General features: G+C 35.3%; 1 protein-coding gene and 1 non-coding gene across 2 annotated transcripts in view; both read left to right on the forward strand.

The window, feature by feature from the left end:
• BCAP29 (B cell receptor associated protein 29) overlaps positions 1 to 20,189 on the forward strand; it is a 38,364-nt gene that overhangs the window by 3,105 nt on the left and 15,070 nt on the right. Inside the window, exons 3-6 of the mRNA XM_037511569.2 lie at positions 590 to 690; positions 2,726 to 2,876; positions 3,988 to 4,123; positions 8,651 to 8,756. Of these exons, the coding sequence (XP_037367466.1) occupies positions 590 to 690; positions 2,726 to 2,876; positions 3,988 to 4,123; positions 8,651 to 8,756 (494 nt within the window). The remainder of the gene's footprint in view (positions 1 to 589; positions 691 to 2,725; positions 2,877 to 3,987; positions 4,124 to 8,650; positions 8,757 to 20,189) is intronic.
• Positions 12,169 to 12,303, forward strand: LOC119251984 (small nucleolar RNA U109). Its single transcript, XR_005126677.1, has one exon. It is a non-coding gene; the product is annotated as a small nucleolar RNA U109 (small nucleolar RNA).

A 20,189-nucleotide genomic window follows, 5' to 3' on the forward strand; every position in this document is an offset into this window, starting at 1 on the left:
AAGATATGTATATATAAGATTCTTCCATTTTACTGTATATATGTACTATCTCAGTGATTTTTCTAATTCCCGCTTGTGAAAATAGAGAAACTCCTTTACTTGGACTAGATGTTAAAAGTTACTGTATAAAATGAGTCTAGAGGGTTGCACTTCATACTCCTGAAATGTTATTAATTGGACCAGTAAGTATTTGTTATTTTGTATTATCAATGTTACTCACTGTATGCAAGAGGTATAAAGTGATATCTTCTTTTAACAACATGACATTTTAGCTTAAGAATTCGTTTTTATGGTTTTGATCATATATATTTACTTTGAAAGTTATTTTCACTTTAGAGTATTTAAGCCACTGGACAGAAGATAATCAAATGTCAAGTTATTAAATTTAAAAACATTATTCCTTATATTTTGAGACATTCTTATGTCATTTAGTTCTGATATGACATAAAATCCAAATTTCTGTAATTCTTTTCACTTACTACACTTACCAAAATCTATTTATAAAGTATTTAAAAATTTTAACTTTGCACATTTTTAACATTTTTAACTCTTTTAACTGTACGTTTAATGTAATTGCATTGCTTTACAGATGGCAGAGGATCTTTTCATTTAACATCTGGGGTAAAATTGCAAGTTTCTGGAATAAGGCTTTCCTTACTATTATAGTCCTATTGATTGTTCTGTTTCTGGGTAAGTATGAGATTTCTTCTGTGAATAAATATAACTCTGGGGTTTTCTTAATTAATAAATTTGTTGGATTTTAATTAATTAGGGGTGATGTTGCTGTTGATATACACTTGACTTTATATGGTATACTGATAACGTAAATGTAGATACTGAAATACTGGCATGAATTTTGTGGATACTACTACTGTGTATGCACAAGCACACATTTTTCATATGAGTGCAGTTATTCTTTATCTTTCAGTGCAGCACTACATAGCCCTTTTTTCATTTACCATATATACAGCCCTTTATAACTGTGTCCTAAACACTCATGGGCTTAGCTGTTAGGGAGGCAAGCAGAAGGATAGAATCATTAGACCCTCAAAAGGAGTCTTAGATGCAGGGTATGAATTTTGATTGGATTCTGGTTTAAAAAACAACTGCAACACAGACATTTGGAACTACTGCAAAAATCTGAATGTAGACTGATAATATTAGATATTATCTGATATAGATCAGAAAATATTAGGGAATTTTTGTTAACTTTAGGTATAAAGATAGCATTATTATAGAGCAAAGGCCAGCAACCTATAGTTTAGGCCAATTGCTTATTTTGTAAATAAACTTTCTGGGCAGCATAACAATGCTTATTGGTGTGTTGTCTGTACCTGTTTCTGTGGACAACTCCAGAGTGGAATAGTCACAACAGAGATCTTGTGCCTGAAACATTTACTGTCGATCCTTTACAGAAAATTTTCCAACATCTGTTAGATAGTAATATGTCCTTTTTATTAGGAGATGCATGCTGAAATATTTTGCAGTAAAATGTCATAGTTTCAACTTATTTAAACAAAAGACAAAGCAAATATAAAATGTTCAATGTTTTATACAAGTGGTAGAAATATAGGTGCTTATTATAGTTTTTCAGCATGTTTGAAATTTTCATGATAGCAAGTATCTTAGAAATTTGAAGAATTTGTGCACCTCCCTGGTGGCGTAATGGGTTGAGCACCATACTGTGAAGCAGTCCATAAAGTCCATTCTTCAAAAGTTAGGTCAATTATTTGAAAACTGCTTCCCCTGTTCGTAATAACTTTTTTTTTTTTAAAGATTTATTTTTATTTATTTATTTATACAAGCCTGGGTACAGTCAGAAGCACGGGAGGGTGAGAGAATTCACCAGAGCCAGAGCGGGGAACAGTACAGGCAGACTGACGAAATACACTGCTGAGGGGAGCAGCGGGCGTGGCAGGAGAGGTCTGTCACGCCATGTGGGACCCTTGCCGGTGGCCGGGGATTGAACCGGCATTGCAGAGGCTGCGGGCAGCTTCACAGCCGAGCGCTCAACCGCTGCGCCACCAGGGGAGGCCCTGTTCGTAATAACTTTATACCTTTAGAAGTCAAAAGTAATATCGTTTTTGTCCTCTAATAGATGATGTAAGAGAAGTTAAGAAAATATTCCTCTACTCCTGCCATTGAAAAGACCTTTGTTACTATAAGTTGGTTGAATGGTCAAGGCAATGGTTGGGATAGAAAGAGTATAGTAAAAAAAAAAAAAAAGCAGAGTACTTCCCCAGTGGCGCAGCGGGTTGAGCACAGCGCTGTGAAGCTGTCCGCAGCCTCTGCAGCCAGGGTTCAATTTCCTGGCCAGCCAGGGAGATCCCCACACGGTGCGGCAGACCTCTCCTGTCTCGCCAGCTGCTCCCCTCAGCAGTGTGTTTCAGTCCGTCTGCCTATTCTGCTCCCCGCACTGTCTCTGGTGAATCCTCTCACCCTCCCACACCTCTGGTCTGTACCCCAGCTCTTGTATAAATAAATTTTTTTTTAAAAAAAGCAGAAATGCTGTTACATTCAAAGTTTACCACTAGTATCCATTTATAAAGCATCTGTTTTGAGAATGGTACCTTCACAGGTATTGTAGAGGATAAGACAAAAAGAGGACCCCTCCCTAAAGTCCATACTTCAAAAGTTAGGTCAATTGTTTGAAAACTGCTTCCCTTGTTCATAATACTTTATACCTTTAGAAGTCAAAAGTAATATCATTTTTGTCCTCTAATAGATGCTGTAAGAGAAGTAAGAAAATATTCCTCTACTCCTGCCATTGAAAAGAGTTCAACCAGCAGCCCTAGTGCCTATGAACATACACAGATGAAACTTTTTAGGTCTCAAAGAAATCTTTACATTTCTGGATTTTCATTATTTTTTTGGCTGTAAGTAGGAAAAAAGTATAATTTTTAAGCATGATTTATGTTTTTCCTTCTCCTTTTTCCTACCTGTACTATAGATTTCTTTCTAAATTTTATACTTAACGTTTTCCTAAAAGAATTCAGATGGTCTACCCAAATAACAAAAAATAATTATGACTTGTAGATTTGGTGGCCCTGTAGGACCCTATACCATCTGACCCCTTCAGCTCTCTGTACTGTTCTCTAAGATACACACCACCTTCTACCCACATTGAATTTTACTGTTCATTGTTGCCACACATCTTTCTTTATTTCCTGTTATGTACCTAGCTCCTTCCTACTTCAGTGTCTTCACACATGCTTTCCCTCTGCCAGAACACTTCCCTTCCCTCTTTCCCAGGCTAACTTCTTAGCATCCTTCACCCCTTTTCTCAGGGAAACCTCTATGACCATCTTTCCTCCCAGAGTAGAGAGGTCTCCTGCTATGTACTTGCATAGAATGCTTGTATATTTTTCCTCCAGGTATTTTTCATATTTGTAACAAAATACTGCTTTTTAAAAATTCTTTTTTTCCTCAACTAAAACTAAATTCCTTGAGAAAGGCACATTTGTCTCATTTCCTGCTATGTCCCCAGTGTTAAGCACAGTGTTTAACACTTAGCAGTTCCTGAGAAAATATGTATTGAATGAATAATTCAAGACATTAATTACTGCTTCTAACAATGAAAGATGTGAATGGGCAGTTTTGAGGGCTTCACCAGTCACACAGTGCTCTTTAAATAGCAAATGTTGAGCTGAACCCAAAAAAAATTTTTTTTTAAACTTCTATTACTGGCCCTGCCACACATTCTGTTTCTGCTTCTCCTGGCTAAAGGCCTCTACAAAGAAAATAGATAAATTAAAAAGTACCATTGAGTCTTTATTCCAAATGTAAATCTTTTAACAAAGATTCCAAAGGGATGAGACAGGCTCAAGCTTGTTTTGTCTAACAGACTTGGATTTAAGCAAAAAGCATGTGTCCTCCTTAAACATCTCTTCCTTCACCACACCCAAAGCTAAGGGGAGTAATTTGACAGTTACTGTTTGTTATAAAGTCATGGTTCCTGGTGATTAGTCTCATTATATTTTTTCTTAGAGTGTTGAGACGTCTGGTCACCCTTATTACTCAGTTGGCAAAAGAACTGTCAAACAAAGGAGTACTTAAAACTCAAGCAGAAAATACCAACGAGGCTGCCAAAAAATTCATGGAAGAGAATGAAAGACTTAAACTGGTATTTAAATATTCTTTTTAAAAATTTGTGTAAATGTTGGTATTGCCAAGGGATGTATATTATTTTTTGTATCAGTAACAGCATTTTCATAATTTATAAGCAGAAAATTATCATCAGTAGCAAGGCATTCTACAAAACGATTGTTTCAGAAGTACTTTATCTTTCTTTAGGTGTATTTATTGTCATAGTTTCTCATCGTAGTAGATTAATACCATTGGGCCTGTTGATTCCAAGAGAAAAGGATATTCTAGAAATGTGATTTTTAGTTTCTTCATTAACAGGTGTTTATAGGGCTCTGATTCCATTTCCTTTTCAGTTAAATTACATTTTAAAGCCTGGTGTTGGTATTAGATTGATGATTGCATGTAATATTTAAATCTCTGATTTGGTGGTTTTGCTGATAGTACTTCTTTAAAGAATGATATCTGTCCTTTCCTGCCATTCAGGGAGAGCATTAATCAGGTACTGATGTTTTCCCCATTAAATAAAAAGAAGAACAAATGAAAAATGAAAGATAGAGTTATTTTCCTTATTTTCTTAACTTTGAAATATAGGAGACAGATCTTTTTGCCTTGAATCTTTTCAATTCATATTAAACCTCATAAATTTTACTAATTCTACTTAGAAAAAAGGTAATTAGTGGAAACATTCAGAAATGAAACAAAATTTTTTGAAGAAAACATCCCAAAAATAATGCAACAAGTTCACTTCACTATTAGAAATTAAAGAAATGCTGTAGTGGTAAATTACATCTTATACTGGGGCATTCCTGGTGGCGCAGGGGTTTAAGTCTCACTGCTGTCAGGCTATCGCCTGCCACTGTGGCATGAGTTCATCACCCCTATCACCACCACCAGGGAGCTAACCCACATATGGCACAGCAGACCTCTCCTGTGAATACCTTTGCTTCCCTCAACAGTGTATTTCAGTAGATCTGCCTGCTTTGCTCCCCACTCTGTCTCTGGTGAATCCTCTTACCCTCCATACCTCTGGCTTGTACCCCAGCTCTTTTGTGCATAAATAAATAAAAATAAATCTTTAAAAAACATAAATTATACAAGTTATGGTTATGCAAAAGTTATTGTGCAAAGGTAGAAAATTAAAATATCCAACTTCTGAAGTCCAGCCTTTTATAAGAAGAATTGTAAATACCTCCTTTCATCAATTCTAAATGAGTTAACCAGTTATATAGAACATTATAAACCTTTCTAAAACCTTAAAGAAAGTAAAACATTGCCAAAATGTATTTGTTGCTACAGTGTTATGATCACCTATTCAAAATTCATGTTTTACTTATGATGTTTGCCTATTTCTGCTATCACAGAAAGGTAATGACCTGTTGTCACAGAAACAGTTCCAAAATATATCCTAAATAGATTGTAACCACCATTTTTTAAGGAAACTTGGTGAATAAACATACGTTTATTTTTTTCCTTTGCTTTGTTCTGTTTTGAAAAGGCTTTGATTCATAGACGTCTTATATATTTCCCTTTGTAATAAATATAGGTCTTGGAAATCAAGTGGCTGGTATTACTGTATCCAAAAGCAAGCAAGCATTTTACCTTTTTTTTGTAATGTTTCAGCAGCACAACCAGCATCATTTTGTACCTTAATATTGCTTTGTTTTCCATCCTTTGATTTCATTTCACAGTGGGAAAAACAAATATAAAACCCTCAGACCTTTGATTAATACATAATGGCTAAACTCAAAGCACACAGCCTTTGTATTTGTAGACTTATTGTGTACCTATCTTGATTTAAAATTATGTCCATTATGTTAGAGTAATGAGGTGTAACTCCTAATAGAACACTACTTCTTCCCTTATATTCTTTAGTTGTTTTCCTCTTGCACTTCAGTGCTAAGAAAATAGAAAATGTTTTTATAACGTTTTGATACTGTTGTTCTTCCCATATGTACTATAACTAATACTTAAATTTGTCTTATCCTTGAGCATCTTTCTCAAAACATTTTTGGAACTTTTCTTTTGAAATTGCTTCAGAACCAGTTGCTCTTTCAAGGAAATTTATTTCAAGACTAATGATTATTTGATCTCCCACAATTTCTCCCTTTTTCCTCCTCTTTGGCTCCAGGTAGTCCTAGTTCCTTGCTTCCTGCATATCTGTGACCCTATCACAGATCATGAGAGGTACACAGATATGCTGGCCTAAATCTAGGACACAGGAGAAAGTCTGTGAACTGGAACAAATACTGTCAGTACCCAAAGTATACATACTCCATCAATAAAGACCATAGGTAGGAATGTCGAGGATGACTTCTGTTTCAAGATACTTCATGTAGACTCTGAAATAGTAACCAAAGAAGGATAGAATTTGTAAAACACCTTTTCATTCTCTACCAGAGACACAATATCTTTTGGAAATTTCAATGCCCTGAGAGTCAAGAGATTTAGATGCTAGTCCCAGAAGTATTAGTACAATAGTGATCCCAGGCAAGTCATTGCATAGGTTCTGGAATTTAAGGCTGTAAGTAATAACTAAAATGTACAATGTGTTGCTGCAAATATTTTACAATAAAGAATTAACTCTTAATTCTCACAACTTAATGATGTTGGTTTTGTTATTATTATGCATTTTATAGATAGGAAATGGAAACACAGAAAGATTAAGTGACTTACACAAAATCATCTGGCTAATAAATGACAAAACTAAGATATCAGTCTAACCTGCCGGACTTTATAATCCACACTCTTAACCACATGTTTTGTGCCCATCAATCATAATCTAGCCTTTAAAATGACTTGTAGATGGTGCTGAAGGCCCCTATCTATTCTGATACTCAATTAATGAGATGAAATAATTATGAAAGAACAGTCAACTCTTTACTTATCTACTTGAAATAGCAATAATACAGGGTTTTTCTTCTCACTGATCTTTTTTGTAGCCACTTACCAAGGTGGGATAAGAGTGGCACAGCAAAAACATGCACTACTGTAGCTGGCTGCTATTGAATCTCAGATTCCAAGGCTCTTGGTCTTTTCTTGCAGCATCAAGTTACACATAATAAATATGGACAAGTTTACAGGTGTAGTAATAAAAGTTTGTTCACAAGACCAACCCAAATCCAACTTTTCCAAGTCAGTGGTGTAATAATTCAAGAAGTCAGTATGAACATTCCTGCAACTCAGTGGTTCTCTTCTAATTTAATCACTGGAGATTATATGAACTGAATTCAGTGAAATAGCAGCTAGGATTGTTTTTGAACTTGAAGTGGGTAACAATATAGAAAAGTTAAGGTAAAAACACACACCACACATTTTTAAAGTCAGATTAGATTTAAAAATATCAAAAGTATTGTAAAGAATTAACTGAGTAAACATAAGTTGGAAACTATTCAATGAAAATAAAATAGAATTTTCCAAGTACAGTGCTATCCCCTGTCATTTTCCACTTACTGATCTCCACCTTGACATTATATTTTCTTACACATTTGTCTATGTAAAAATAGTCTGAATTCTTTTTGCCTTTGGCTAAGAGCAAGTGTAGTATTTGTTCTTTTTAGTTTAAAAGAATCTGAGTAGACTGCTCTGCAACTGGAACATAATGGTTTTCCTTCTTTTTTTTTTTTAAGATTTATTTATGTATCCAAGAGCTGGTATAGTCCAGAGGTTTGAGGGGTGAGAGGGTTCACCAGAGACAGAGTGGGGAACAGAACAGGCAGACTGACTGAAATACACTGCTGAGGGGAGCAGCAGGCGAGACAGAAGTCTGCTGTGCCATGTGGGTAGCTCTTTGGCTGGCCGGGGTTCGAACTTGTGTTGCAGAGGCTGTGGAAGCTTCATAATGCTGTGCTTGACCCCTTGCGCCACCAGGGAGGCCCCATAATAGTTTTCTAATTAATATCATCCTTAGAAGTGTTTTTTTCCCTTAGATTTATATTACACACTTCATTGAATAAAAAAAAATTCACATTATTTACCTAAATATTTTTGAAAATATAATTTTTTTTTTTTTTAATAGAGGCATGTTTTATTTATTTATTTGTTTGTTTGTTTTGTTTATACATGCACTGGGTACAGTCAGAAGTGTGGGAGGGTGAGAGAATTCACCAGAGCAAGGGTGGGGAGCAGAGCAGGCAGAAGGACCGAAGTACACTGCTGAGGGCGGCAGGAGAGGTCTGCGCGCCATGTGGGACCCTCCTCCGGTAGCCGGGGAGCAGCCAGGGATCGAACCGGCGCTGCAGAGGCCGCGGGCAGCTTCGCAACCCAGCGCTCAACCACTGCGCCACCGGGGAGGCCCTGAAAATATAATTTTAATTATACCGTAACTAGAAACTTTTATTTTCACTTTATGCATTTTAAACATAAGGAGAAATGTTTTTGCGTATTTGTCAAATAGCAAGTTTCTGTTAGCAAAAGTGCATTGTATAAAATTATAAAATACTGAAAAAACAAAGAATAAAATGAAGACCAATGATTTTAAATGCATTATTCAGACCCTTTACTTGAAGAATGTGTAGCTATAGCAATCTTAAGTTCACATATTTTTTTTTCTTCTTTTTTGTGACAGATCTTAAAAGGAAAGAGCAAAGAAGAAAACATTTTGGAAATAGAAAATAAAAAACTAGTAGAAGACCAGGAAAAACTGAAAACTGAATTAAAGAAGACTTCAGATGGTAACTTTGTGTACATGTACAAATGCAGAAAGTATAACATGGTATTTTATGCTGTTGCACTTCACTGTTTTCCCTAAAACAAAACTAATGGCTAAATGTTCTTCTAGCCAAAATACCAAGAGTGACCTATTTATAAATTTCTGCTCAAATATGAAGATTGAAACATTGTTTCAGCCAAGAAAAACAAGCTCTGTTACACAAAAAAACATGTAGGTGTTTCAGATCTGTGTTGTAAATACAGATGTTCCTGCCTTAGCAAAAGAGCTGTTTTCCTGAAAAGTTGCTTATAAAAAAAAAACAAAAACAAAAAACCCCACATACTTGGAAAATGATTCACATTTTTCCATCATAGTTTATTGCTTCTGTCAAAGAAACAAATTGCACTGGGAGTTGCGGGGGGCAGTTTTAGTTACAAGAAAAGGTAACTAAGGGGCCTCCCCATGGCTTAGCGGTTGAGCGCTGGATTGCGAAGCTGCCCACAGCCTCTGCAGCGCCGGTTCGATCCCCGGCCACCACAGGAGGGTCCCACATGGCGCGCAGACCTCTCCTGCTATCTGCTGCTCCCCTCAGCAATGTACTTTGGTCCTTCTGCCTGCTCTGCTCCCCGCTCTGGCTCTGGTGAATTCTCTCACCCTCCCACACTTCTGACTGTACCCAGTGCTTATATAAATAAATAAATAAATAAATCTTTAAAAAAAAAAAAAAAAGAAAGAAAAGAAAAGTTAACTAAAACCTTATCTCAAGTCCTAATATTTCCTACTGGATATAAAGAAAGAGTGCCTTGAAAAAAATGGATGGTCAGAGAGTAAGCTACAATCCGAAAATCTGGATATCTCATTCCAACGTGATGTCTCACTCCAATGAGAACACGGAGCAGACCATCCTAAATCCATTTCCTTGAAAGGAAGCCATTTGTACATTTTTTATCTTAAAAGTCACTCTGATAGTATTTTTGTTCTCTTAGTCAAAGAACAAATGATTGTTTTCTTAGCATAGAAAAGTAGATACTCCAAGACAGATGTCAAGGCAGGAAATTCTTGAGTACAGTTTGTGGCTTGAACCCTGGGCAGCGTTCCTGCATATAATAGATACTCCTTGGTGCTGGCCAGACACAGGACACCTCTCAGCTAGTCAGGGTTAAGGTAGTGATCGAGGAATAGAACTTCTCCATTTTCAACTTTCTTTCACTACCTTATGTTAGTAGTAAATTAGTGACTATTCAGTGACTGAATCAAGGGCCTACTTTATGCCATTTGTTAAATTTAGACTTTTTAGTAGTTCTCTATATAATAGGGATTACACCAGAGGGGGTGTGGGGGGAAGCAAACATTGTTTAAAAATGAACAATGATGTAAAATATATAAAAATATATATATTTGAATATGAGATGGAAAGCCTGAAAAGAAAAGCTAATTCTGTAAAAAAGAAAAACAAAAATCTATAGAATATTTCATGTGATATAAAATTCTTTAATTTTTATGTAAAAAAGTTGCTTACAGACAGTAAATTAAAAAAGAAGTTACTCTTCTAAACAAGGTGGTATATTATATGGTTGGTAGAGCATACCCCCAAATTCAAAACCTTGTCATAGTTGCCTCTTCTGTAATTCCAGAAGATTTGAAACATGATCAAGACATTTTAACATACTTATAAAAATAAATATGTTAATTACCTACTGTATTCTATATTAGACATTTCGGAAAAAAGCCATGTTCTATTTTTACCCAACATAAAATATACTGCTAATCCTTTTGAAGAATGTAAGGGACTATTTCCAAAATACTTATAATGAGTTAAACATTTTGTTTCAAAATTTTGTTGTTTTTTCCATATCTGCCAATGATCCCTTTTCTAATGTAGTAAACAGTAGGGTACAAAAATAAGAGCCAGACAATAGGTTGTATGACATGCTACCCTTCTCTTAACTCTGGCCAATATAGTTTCTTTTCTTTGCAAAATTCCCACCTCTGGGATATTTGACCTTTGATTTCATAAATCTAACATATGTAATTCTAAATCCAATTTTTATATTAATACAAAGGAGTACAATGTTTTTAACAGATAATTCAGATGTTTGAAGATTAACTCTGTGATAATATAGACATTGTGTATTTATACTTTGATAACAAGAGATACCAGCTTCTGTGTTTGAAGTGTAGACTGCAAAGGTGCTTTCAAAGTGAATCAGTGTTGAGGTAAAAACAGATTTTACCTGTTTGGCTATGTCCTGTTTGGTTCCTGCAAGGTGTGTAATATGAACACATTTCTTTTTACTCAGAGTTGTTATTTTAGATAACATTATTAATGACCTTGAGAAGCTCAGAATTCCATTTCTAAAGGTGTATGTCCTCGGCTATGTTCTCTTTACCCCTACCACTCAAATTCATTAAGGCTAGAACTAAGAAATTACATAAATTAGTAGGATAAGTTTCAGATGAATTTAGTGCAATGCCTTGTACATAATACAATTCAAGATATTCACTGATTTCTAAAAATTGAGGGTACTAAAGCTGAAAGTAGGGCTTAAGAAGGGCTTCAGAAAGTTCATTTTTATTTGAAAGTAGAATAGAAAAGCAATGTAGAAGATGGCCGATTTTCCATATGAATTTTCTTATCTTTGATGTTTCTTTGAGTGAAACATTTACTCTAAAGTTTATTAGTAGAAATTCTAGGCTGACCTATGCTTTGGTAGAGTGTGAGGCATGTTCACACATGGAGATGTGAAGTTGTATGCCTCAAATTCTACAGTTACGTAAACTAATGGCAAATCAGTTTTTAAAAAGTGTGTTATTAGTGGAAATAAAACACTGATAGAAATGTTTCTTTAAGCGAGTTAGCTCCACTTTAAGTGGAAAAATGGCATCGGAATGGGAAAAGTGGCATACAAAGGCAGGTAGTATGCTCAGAAGTATGTATCAGAAGTACCAAGCTCTATGACTACCAGCTCATATTTTTACCAGAGTTTATAAATTACCTGTGCTTCAATGCAGTGATATGACCCTACTGATCCAAAAGAGAGCATGCATTTCCCAAAGCACCTAATTTATGCCCAGGACTACTCAGGTGTAAGGACCTGTGCTGTCATTTTTAATGATCTGTTTAACAATAATTCTGATATAGCAGTGTGTGGAGTAATTGGGAAAGGGCACTGCCATGAAAAATGAGAACTTAAGCTTTGAAGAATTTACAAAGCTCACAAGCTCTTATAATAAAAATAGACCTTGCATGTAGCGAAAAATCTTCTGATGTCCAAGGAGACTGACTTCAAAGGACACTTCTAGGATCGTTTATTCTTATAAATAAATACCATCTCTGTATTTATTCTTACAACTGGAGAAAGTATGTATCATCCAGTTGTGCATTTATCCATTAGGTGGTAAAAGTAGATATACTTTAAAAGCAATTAAAATGTATGTGTGTGGAAATATCTCCTCTTCGTTTCTTTAGGAGCAAAAATATATCCAAAATGTGCTGCATTTAAAAAGGAGTTCTCAGGGGTATCAACCTTATAATAGAGGTTGAGTAACAGTATATTTCTTCTACATAAAAGGTAAAGAGAAGGAAAAAAATGACAAAAAGTGATTGAAGCATATTTCTTGACCCTACTTTACCCATCTTCCCTCCTTCCTTTCCTCTTTCTCTCTTCTGTCAGCAATTTTTAAAAACTTTTCAAATAATTTATTCACTGCAAGATCATTAATGTGGCACATAATTAAAACTGCCCTTGAAACACATACTATTGGGAATAAAGTAAATTTTAAACATTACCTAAACAAAGTGTATATGAATAGAACAAAAACTGAGTGTAAAGGCCTATTGTGTATACCTATGAGTTGGACTAGGAAACAGAAACTTCTAGTCCTACTTAACCTTCTAGTTGATAATTGAACTCTCTTCCTGGATAAATGCTTCTCTATGAGTGGCCTGCTTTGAAAAGAACTATTATTCCTTGATTATTGTGGCATTAACATATAACTTATAGTATAATAATAACCAGACAGGTTAGTACTAGTACTAGAAAAAGGAGGCTTGCTTGTATTATGGCTACTTTTCTGGTGCTAGTACTAACTTGTCTTGTTCACTTCTATATTTCCATTTAATTGTGGTATTCTCCTTTCTTTTAAAGATTTATTTATTTATGCATATAAGAGCTGGGGTACAGGCCAGAGATGCAGGGGGTAAGAGAATTCACCAGAGACAGTGGGGAACAGAACAGGCAGATTGACCAAAGTACACTGCTGAGGGGAGCAGTGGGCGAGTCAGAAAAGGTCTGCTGTGCCATGTGGGTTGCTCACTGGCTGGCAGGGGATGGAACTTGTGCTGCAGAGGCTGCAGATTGCTTCATAGTGCGTTGCTTAACCCCTTGTGCCACCAGGGAGGTCCCTATATTTTCCTTTCCTGAGCTTATCTGTTTAGAGTCTATACATATAAAATAAATGTCATCCAGTGACCAGGAAGAATAGGGAAAACAGTAATTTAAGACAAAAATTCAAGTATTCCTTATGTATCACTAACAATACCAATAGGCATAACTGATGCTACCTTGAAGAAAAGCTTTTATAATCTCAATAGAAGGATATTAATATAAGAGAAATCCATCTTTTCCCTGAAGAGTTTATAGTCCAGATAAGTGGATCCAAAGTAATATATATGAAATGACAGGAATTCATTTTTTCCACTGTATGATACATGAGTCCGTTTACCAAAAAAATAAATAAATAAAACATAGAATACAGCATATTCAGTGTATACTGAATAAAGGAATGAATGTTCCGAATGATAAGATGGCATCAAGTCAGTTGTCTAAACATGTTGATGGACATATAGACTGGCAGAAAAATGAGTACAATAGCATTACTGTTGTGGGCTTCCCTGGTGGCACAAGGAGTTAAGCACAGCACTGTGAAGCTATCCCCAACCTGCCAAGGAACTACCCACATGGCGCAGCAGACCTCTCCTGTCTTGGCTACTGCTCCCCTCAGTAGTGTATTTCAGTAGCTCCATGTGTTCTGCTCCCCACTCTGTCTCTGGTGAATTCTCTCACCCCCTGCACCTCTGGCCTGTACCCCAGTTCTCGAATGTATTAATAAATCTTTAAAAAAAATAGCATTACTGCTATGAGTGAGAAGAGCAAAGTATATAACATATACCAAGTGCCATATAAAAATGACATTATTATTGTGAGAAGAGCTAATTATACAGCAACTGTAAGAAGTTGATGTGTCACCCTAGGATGCAGTGAAAGGTAAAGCTTAAAGTTGAGAAGTCAGTTGATGGAGCCCCTAGGAGATTAGAGGGAGTGATCAGTTAGAATCCCTTGGTAGAATCCCTTCCTTACTGATTGTTCCCTACTATATATGCATAATCATCGAAGGCCCTTTTGATAAATACTTTTCAGCTTGTGTTAGGTTTATGTTTACAAATCACTTTCAGTTGGAGAAAAAAATGCATCAGACTATAAGTAGTGGTTATCTTTGGCATGTGCAATGAGGAAATTTTTTTTCTGGGATTTAAATTGTTTTTTATAATCATTTTTTTTTAATTTGTACAGTGAAAAGGTTAGATTTTTATTGGTTAATTTTTAAAAATCCTTCCAAATATTCAGGTAATCTAAGGTAGTAGTTTTTTGTCTTTAATTATCTGATTGAATCTATTCTCAACTTTGAGAGTTAATACTAAATATTAGAAGTTGTTTAACCTTAGTTAGTTACATGAAATACATTTGCAAAGTGTAAAAATATGCTGGGTAGTCTCGGGTAGTCTCACTGAAGCTTTTTCTATCACAGATTGCTATAAATTGAGAAAATGGACTAGTAAGCCTTTAATAAATATTTATATGGCTCCAAATAATATAATTAAGTAAAAGTGATCATGTGATGTTTTTATTATTGACCTTTTAATTCTTAAAATTGCATCTATTTTTTCAGGAGAGAAAACCTGTCACTCTAACTTCCTTCTCCCAAACTTAAGTTCAGCAGGTAGTTAATTAAACCATATTCCTCCGATTAGAAAAATGTTTCCTACGGGCTTAGAATCATTAGGACAGGACCTGGCATGCTTTATCCATCTGTTAGCTCATATACCAAGCGTGTTAAATGGAATACTGGCTCAAATCTTAAATGTTTAACTCCCATAGGTGGTACAGTAGAGGGCCTGTGCCAGTAAACATAACAATTTCTCATTAGTGTTATTATGTGGTTATTTATTTAGCGCATCTATTGAAATGATTGATATGAAATGATAGAACTTTATAAGAAAGGAAAAATTACTTGAGTAGTGAAATCAGTATATACAAATATTATATAATACAAATGTTATGCAAATATAATACAAATATTGAGGAAGTAAAAATGCAACTCGATCTCTAGCACTCTACCCTGAGAGTACAAAGTAGTCACTGTAATGCTTAAATAATGTACCTAATTTTTTATTTCATTTTTATTTTTATCAAAGTTTTATGTATACATAATCTTAAAAATCAAGTAGTACTGTAGGTCTTCCAATGAAAAAATAGTCCCCTGTGGCCCATCCTCAGAAGCAACTACATTCAATTCATTTAGTTATTATGATATTCACTTTCAGATTTCAGTGTGTGGAATATTTTCTTGTATGGAAGAGAAGAACTCAGCTTGCTTATTTCACCCAACTCTTCACGCATATTTCCCATTCCCCTGTCCTTCCAGTGTAAGCGTTTAATGTCAGAATATTTAACCTTAGGAATTTGAAGCAGTGCTTCGTTATCTTCTGGCCTCCTTGGTTTCCATTGACATGTCAAGTCATTCCAGCCCCTGATTCTTTTTGTATATGATCTGTTTTGTTTTGTCTTACTTTATTTTGCCTCCTATAAATCTGTGGAGCCTTCTGTCTCTATCCAGGGTTATGAAATTTCATCTTGGGAAAGAGGTCAGGAGGCTGAATCAATTAGATTTGGAGAATGAGGAAAAGAAGAAGTTTAAGATGACTCCAGGTTTCTGATTTGGTTGACTAGGTAGATGTTGCTTTTAACCATCATGGCAACAAACGAGGCATGGGGAAGAATTATTTGGGGAGAGGGGAAAGAGAAGATGAGTTTGGTTATAAATATGCTGAGTCCCATGGTATATATTGCCCTGCTAGTTAAAGTGTTGATGGGAATGTCAAGGAAGACTTGTATTGAGTGAGAAGAGATATAAAACACAGGACTTTGGAACACAGCAGTAATTGAAGATTAGTCTAAAGAGAATCATCAGAAATTTTACCTGATAACTATTTATCTCTAGTCATTTAATATTCAGTCATTTAATTAGTAGTAAAGATTCTCCAGATTCTTCTTTCTGTATTAAAAAAATATTAAGCCCATTGATGATCTAGTTATTTATCATACAAAGTGCCCTGTGGAATTGTAAGATTTTCTTCTAAAATGTTATTAAATGAACAATAATTTGAAATTGCAGAACAGGAGCAGAGTTTATGAGAAGTATATGACTAGCGGGAGTTGGAGGATATATGAGTTAGGATATATGAGTTAGGATATATGAGAAAGCTGAAACTTGGGAAGCAAGTGCTATTGCTCAGCTATGCGCTGTTCTCTCTCTCTACACTACTTCACTGATTTCCTCCACCTGATCTTCCTTCCGAGAAACCCAGCTGTCTTTTCCTGCATTCTTCCTTCCCCGTCTGGTTTCACCCTACTTCTCTATTTTAATCAAGAGCTTGCTCTCAGAGGCAAACTTTATTTACCCAACACTTTTGAAGGTTTGTCTTTCAGCAAGTCTTCACAAAGTGATTTTCACTGAAAACATTCAGCCCTCTACCCTCTAAATTCAATCAATAGCATATTCTTCTGCTTCATAGGCTGTCCCTATCGTGTTTGTAAAGCAAGTACACCTCAGCAGCTTTTCTAGGGTCAGTTCCTGGGATTTGGGGTTTGAAGATGGCCACATGTTTCTGGAGGGAGTCTTTGCTCAATTCCGTTTATAAACTTTTTTTAAAAGATTTATTTATTTATTTATTTATACAAGATCTGAGATACAGGCCAGAGGTGCTGGGGGTGAGAGGATTCACCAGAAACAGGGAAACAGAACAGGCAGATTGACTGAAATACGCTGCTGAGGGCGGCAGCGGGAGAGTCAGGAGGGATCTGCTGCACCATGTGGGTAGCTCCCTGGCTGGGGCTCAAACTCTTAGGTTGCATCTTAACCCCTTGCGCCACCAGGGAGGCCCCCCATTTATAAACTTTTACTTGGACCTGCCATGTGCAAAGAATTGTACTGGAGTCTCTCAGGGATAACAAGATGAATACATAGTCATCTCAGTTTTCATAATTATCTGCTAAAAAAAAAATAGGCATATTCACTGACAAAAAAGGTAAACAAAGAATGATAAAAGCCAAATTAAAGGTATAATACAAAGAGCTATGGTAACATAGATGAAAGAGAGATTAATCCTAACTGGCAGAGTTGAGTAAAAATTCATGGGAGAGCTGTTATTTGAACTGAGTCTCAGGGCTTGAGAGGGACTTTAGAGACAGAGACCTGAGGAACACACACAAACCAAAAGTGAAAAGCTGCAGCGCCTAAGTATGTGGTTTATGGCAGGACAGAGTAGCAGTGATGAGATGGGCAAGAAAGCTGAGAAAAGATTGGGGGAACATGAGTACCAGACATAGAAGTTCCAAGTTTATTATTAAGTAAGTAGAGAGACAGCAGCAGATTTTTAGCAAGAAAATGTAGAGCCAAAAGCAATCCTTTGCCAAATAATTTGCGGACAGAGATTTAGATTAGAATAAAATAACTCTCAAGTGTTTTAATAACTTAATGTAGAAATTTGCTTGCACAGTTTATTTGTTGAAAGATTCTGAACACATCTAGTATTTGGGAACATGGAATTTAAAATTATTCAGACTTGGTTTGAGACTGACTCTCCCTTATTAGCCTCTGTATGATTTTGGAGAAGTTCCTCAGTCTAAGCTGTAGTTCTTCATGGAGTCATTGCATACATAAAGCTCAGTGCCTGGTATGTTCAAACTTAATTAATTTCTAGGCATTAATATAATCATCATCTTCTCCACCAGATAACTTTCCAAGTTATATAGGGGATGGCTGAAGGAAAAATGAAAAGTTTGGACTTCAACTTTCAACATAAAAAGAATCTTGTCAAAACTAATAAAACATTTTCCTCAAGTTTAGGGAAGAGAGATTAATTTTAGGGAAGAGAGATTAATATTTTTCTGACATGATCTTACTTCCCCAAATCCATATAATACTGCATTTTTGTACGTCATAATAAAAAATAAAGTCAAATTGAAGATAAAATCTTTTATAAGCTTCTATATTGAAAAAAAATGGAAAGGCCTCTGATAGCCCAAACAATAGTAAAATAGGCAAATGTCCTGTGCTTTGGTTGTTCGTTTGCTAATTAAGTTCTTGGGTTGTTTTTTGGGTTTTTTTTAATAAATTTTATTTTTATATTCCCCATACAATTGCAACCCCCTTATTTTGACCCCAATTCCTCCCCTCCCCGCCCCCCTACCCCCCATAGAGTGTCTCTGGTTCATAGTTTTTTGTTGATTTTGATTTTCACTTTCTTATAGTTATTCATTTTCCTGGTCCCTTATTTAAGTTTTCTAGATTCCTACTATGAGTGAGACCATCCGGTATTTTTCTTTTTCTTTCTGGCTTATTTCGCTGAGCATGATCCCTTCCAGCGCCATCCATGTTGCTGCAAATTGCATGTGTTTATCTTTTTTGAATGCTGAGTAATATTCCATGGTATATATGTACCACATCTTCTTGATCCAGTCATCTATTTTTGGGCATTTGGGTTGTTTCCAAAGCTTAGCTATTGTAAATAGTGCTGCTATAAACATAGGGGTGCAGGCTTGGGTTGTTTTATTTTTTTGAAAAAGGGTAATAATAGTAATGTTCTTTTCTGTGGGTGATTTGGAAATATACTAGTTGGGCCCATGATATTTAAATTACCTGGTGTTTTAAAGTGAAGAATATCAGTAAGATGAATTTTTTTTTTCTTTAGACACTGGCATGAGTTTTAGCTTTAAAGGTTGCCTGATGGGGATATTTCCATGTGAAAATCTAACCAGACTCTCAAATCAGATTATCTAAAACTGACAACCATCTTCTCAAAATAGTCCCTTCTTTTGGTTCCTAACTCAGTCACTTTTGAAATGGTTGGAAAGCAATCAACTAGGAAAATGAATTGGAAAATTCAAGAGAAAATAACTTTTCTCATTGCAACATTTTCTGTCTGCATAGCCTTTGTTCTTTATATAAGAAAAATTGATCGAAATAAAATGAGAAACTTTTTAAGAGGTCTCATAAATTTTCTAGTATAATGTAGACCCTACTCACATGTTCTGATAACTTATTTTGTAGTGCTTTTGGTAGATTTATAATCTAAGAGACACAAAATTTACAAATATTTTAGAACAGAAGTCAGAAAACTGATCCACACACCAAATTCAGCCTGATGCTTTGTTTTTACAAATTAAATTTTATTAGACAAGGCCATCCTCATTCGCTTGCGTGTTTTCTATTACTGCAGAGTTCAGTAGACTGGACAGAATCTTCATTGTACAGAAAACTGAAAATATTTAATATCTGGCCCTTTACGAAAATAGTTTGCTGACCCCTATTTAGAGTCCTCAAGTAAAAAATGGTGCCTTTCTCAGTGTGAAGTATGCTGGAAGATTTGTTTCTGCTGTCAATATTGTTATAAAATTTGCTGTGTGCCTCAGTTTGTCTAATGAATATTGAACAAATAATTTAATAAATGTATATATTTATGTATTATGTATAGTAAAACTAGTTTTTTGTTTATAATCAAAGAATATTGATTCTAACCCTCAAATATGATGAATTGGTAATTTTTCTAGATTCCATGTGTTGCTTCTGCTTACATATGAAATTGCTTTATAAAGCATAGTCTTTTCAAGGCAACCTGTATAATATATATTAACCCTCTGCTTTTCCTAAAACATACATCCTGATTTTTATGTGCAAAGCCAGCATATTAATGTTTTGTAATTTTTCTTTGCTAAGTCGCAGAGCCCAAGTTTTCTCTTAAATATCTTACTTAGCTACCTAATTAATATTAATAAAGGACGTCTTTGCATTTATTGATGTCTCTACAACAGCACATATAATGAGGCTGATTTTACTAAATTAGAAAATCTGTTCCCAATGATCATTTTCCTGGCCCAGAGTACCAGTAACCTTTATAAGAATCGACATACTTTGAGTTTTTGTCTCTTCTAAAATTCTAAAGCAGTTTACCCATGAACTTCATTCATATTTCTAGTACTTAGAAAATATGGGTAGAGACATTGAGACCCAAACAAAACAATCATTTACATTGCATGAGAAAAATAGAGCAGCATTTTGTTTTATTTGTTAAGGTTTACTTTGTAATGTAATTATGCAGCTCTGTTGCCACTCC

The sequence above is a fragment of the Talpa occidentalis genome, unplaced genomic scaffold (genome assembly GCF_014898055.3).
Source record: "Talpa occidentalis isolate TD23 unplaced genomic scaffold, MPIMG_talOcc4v2.1, whole genome shotgun sequence".
Lineage (NCBI taxonomy): Eukaryota > Metazoa > Chordata > Mammalia > Eulipotyphla > Talpidae > Talpa > Talpa occidentalis.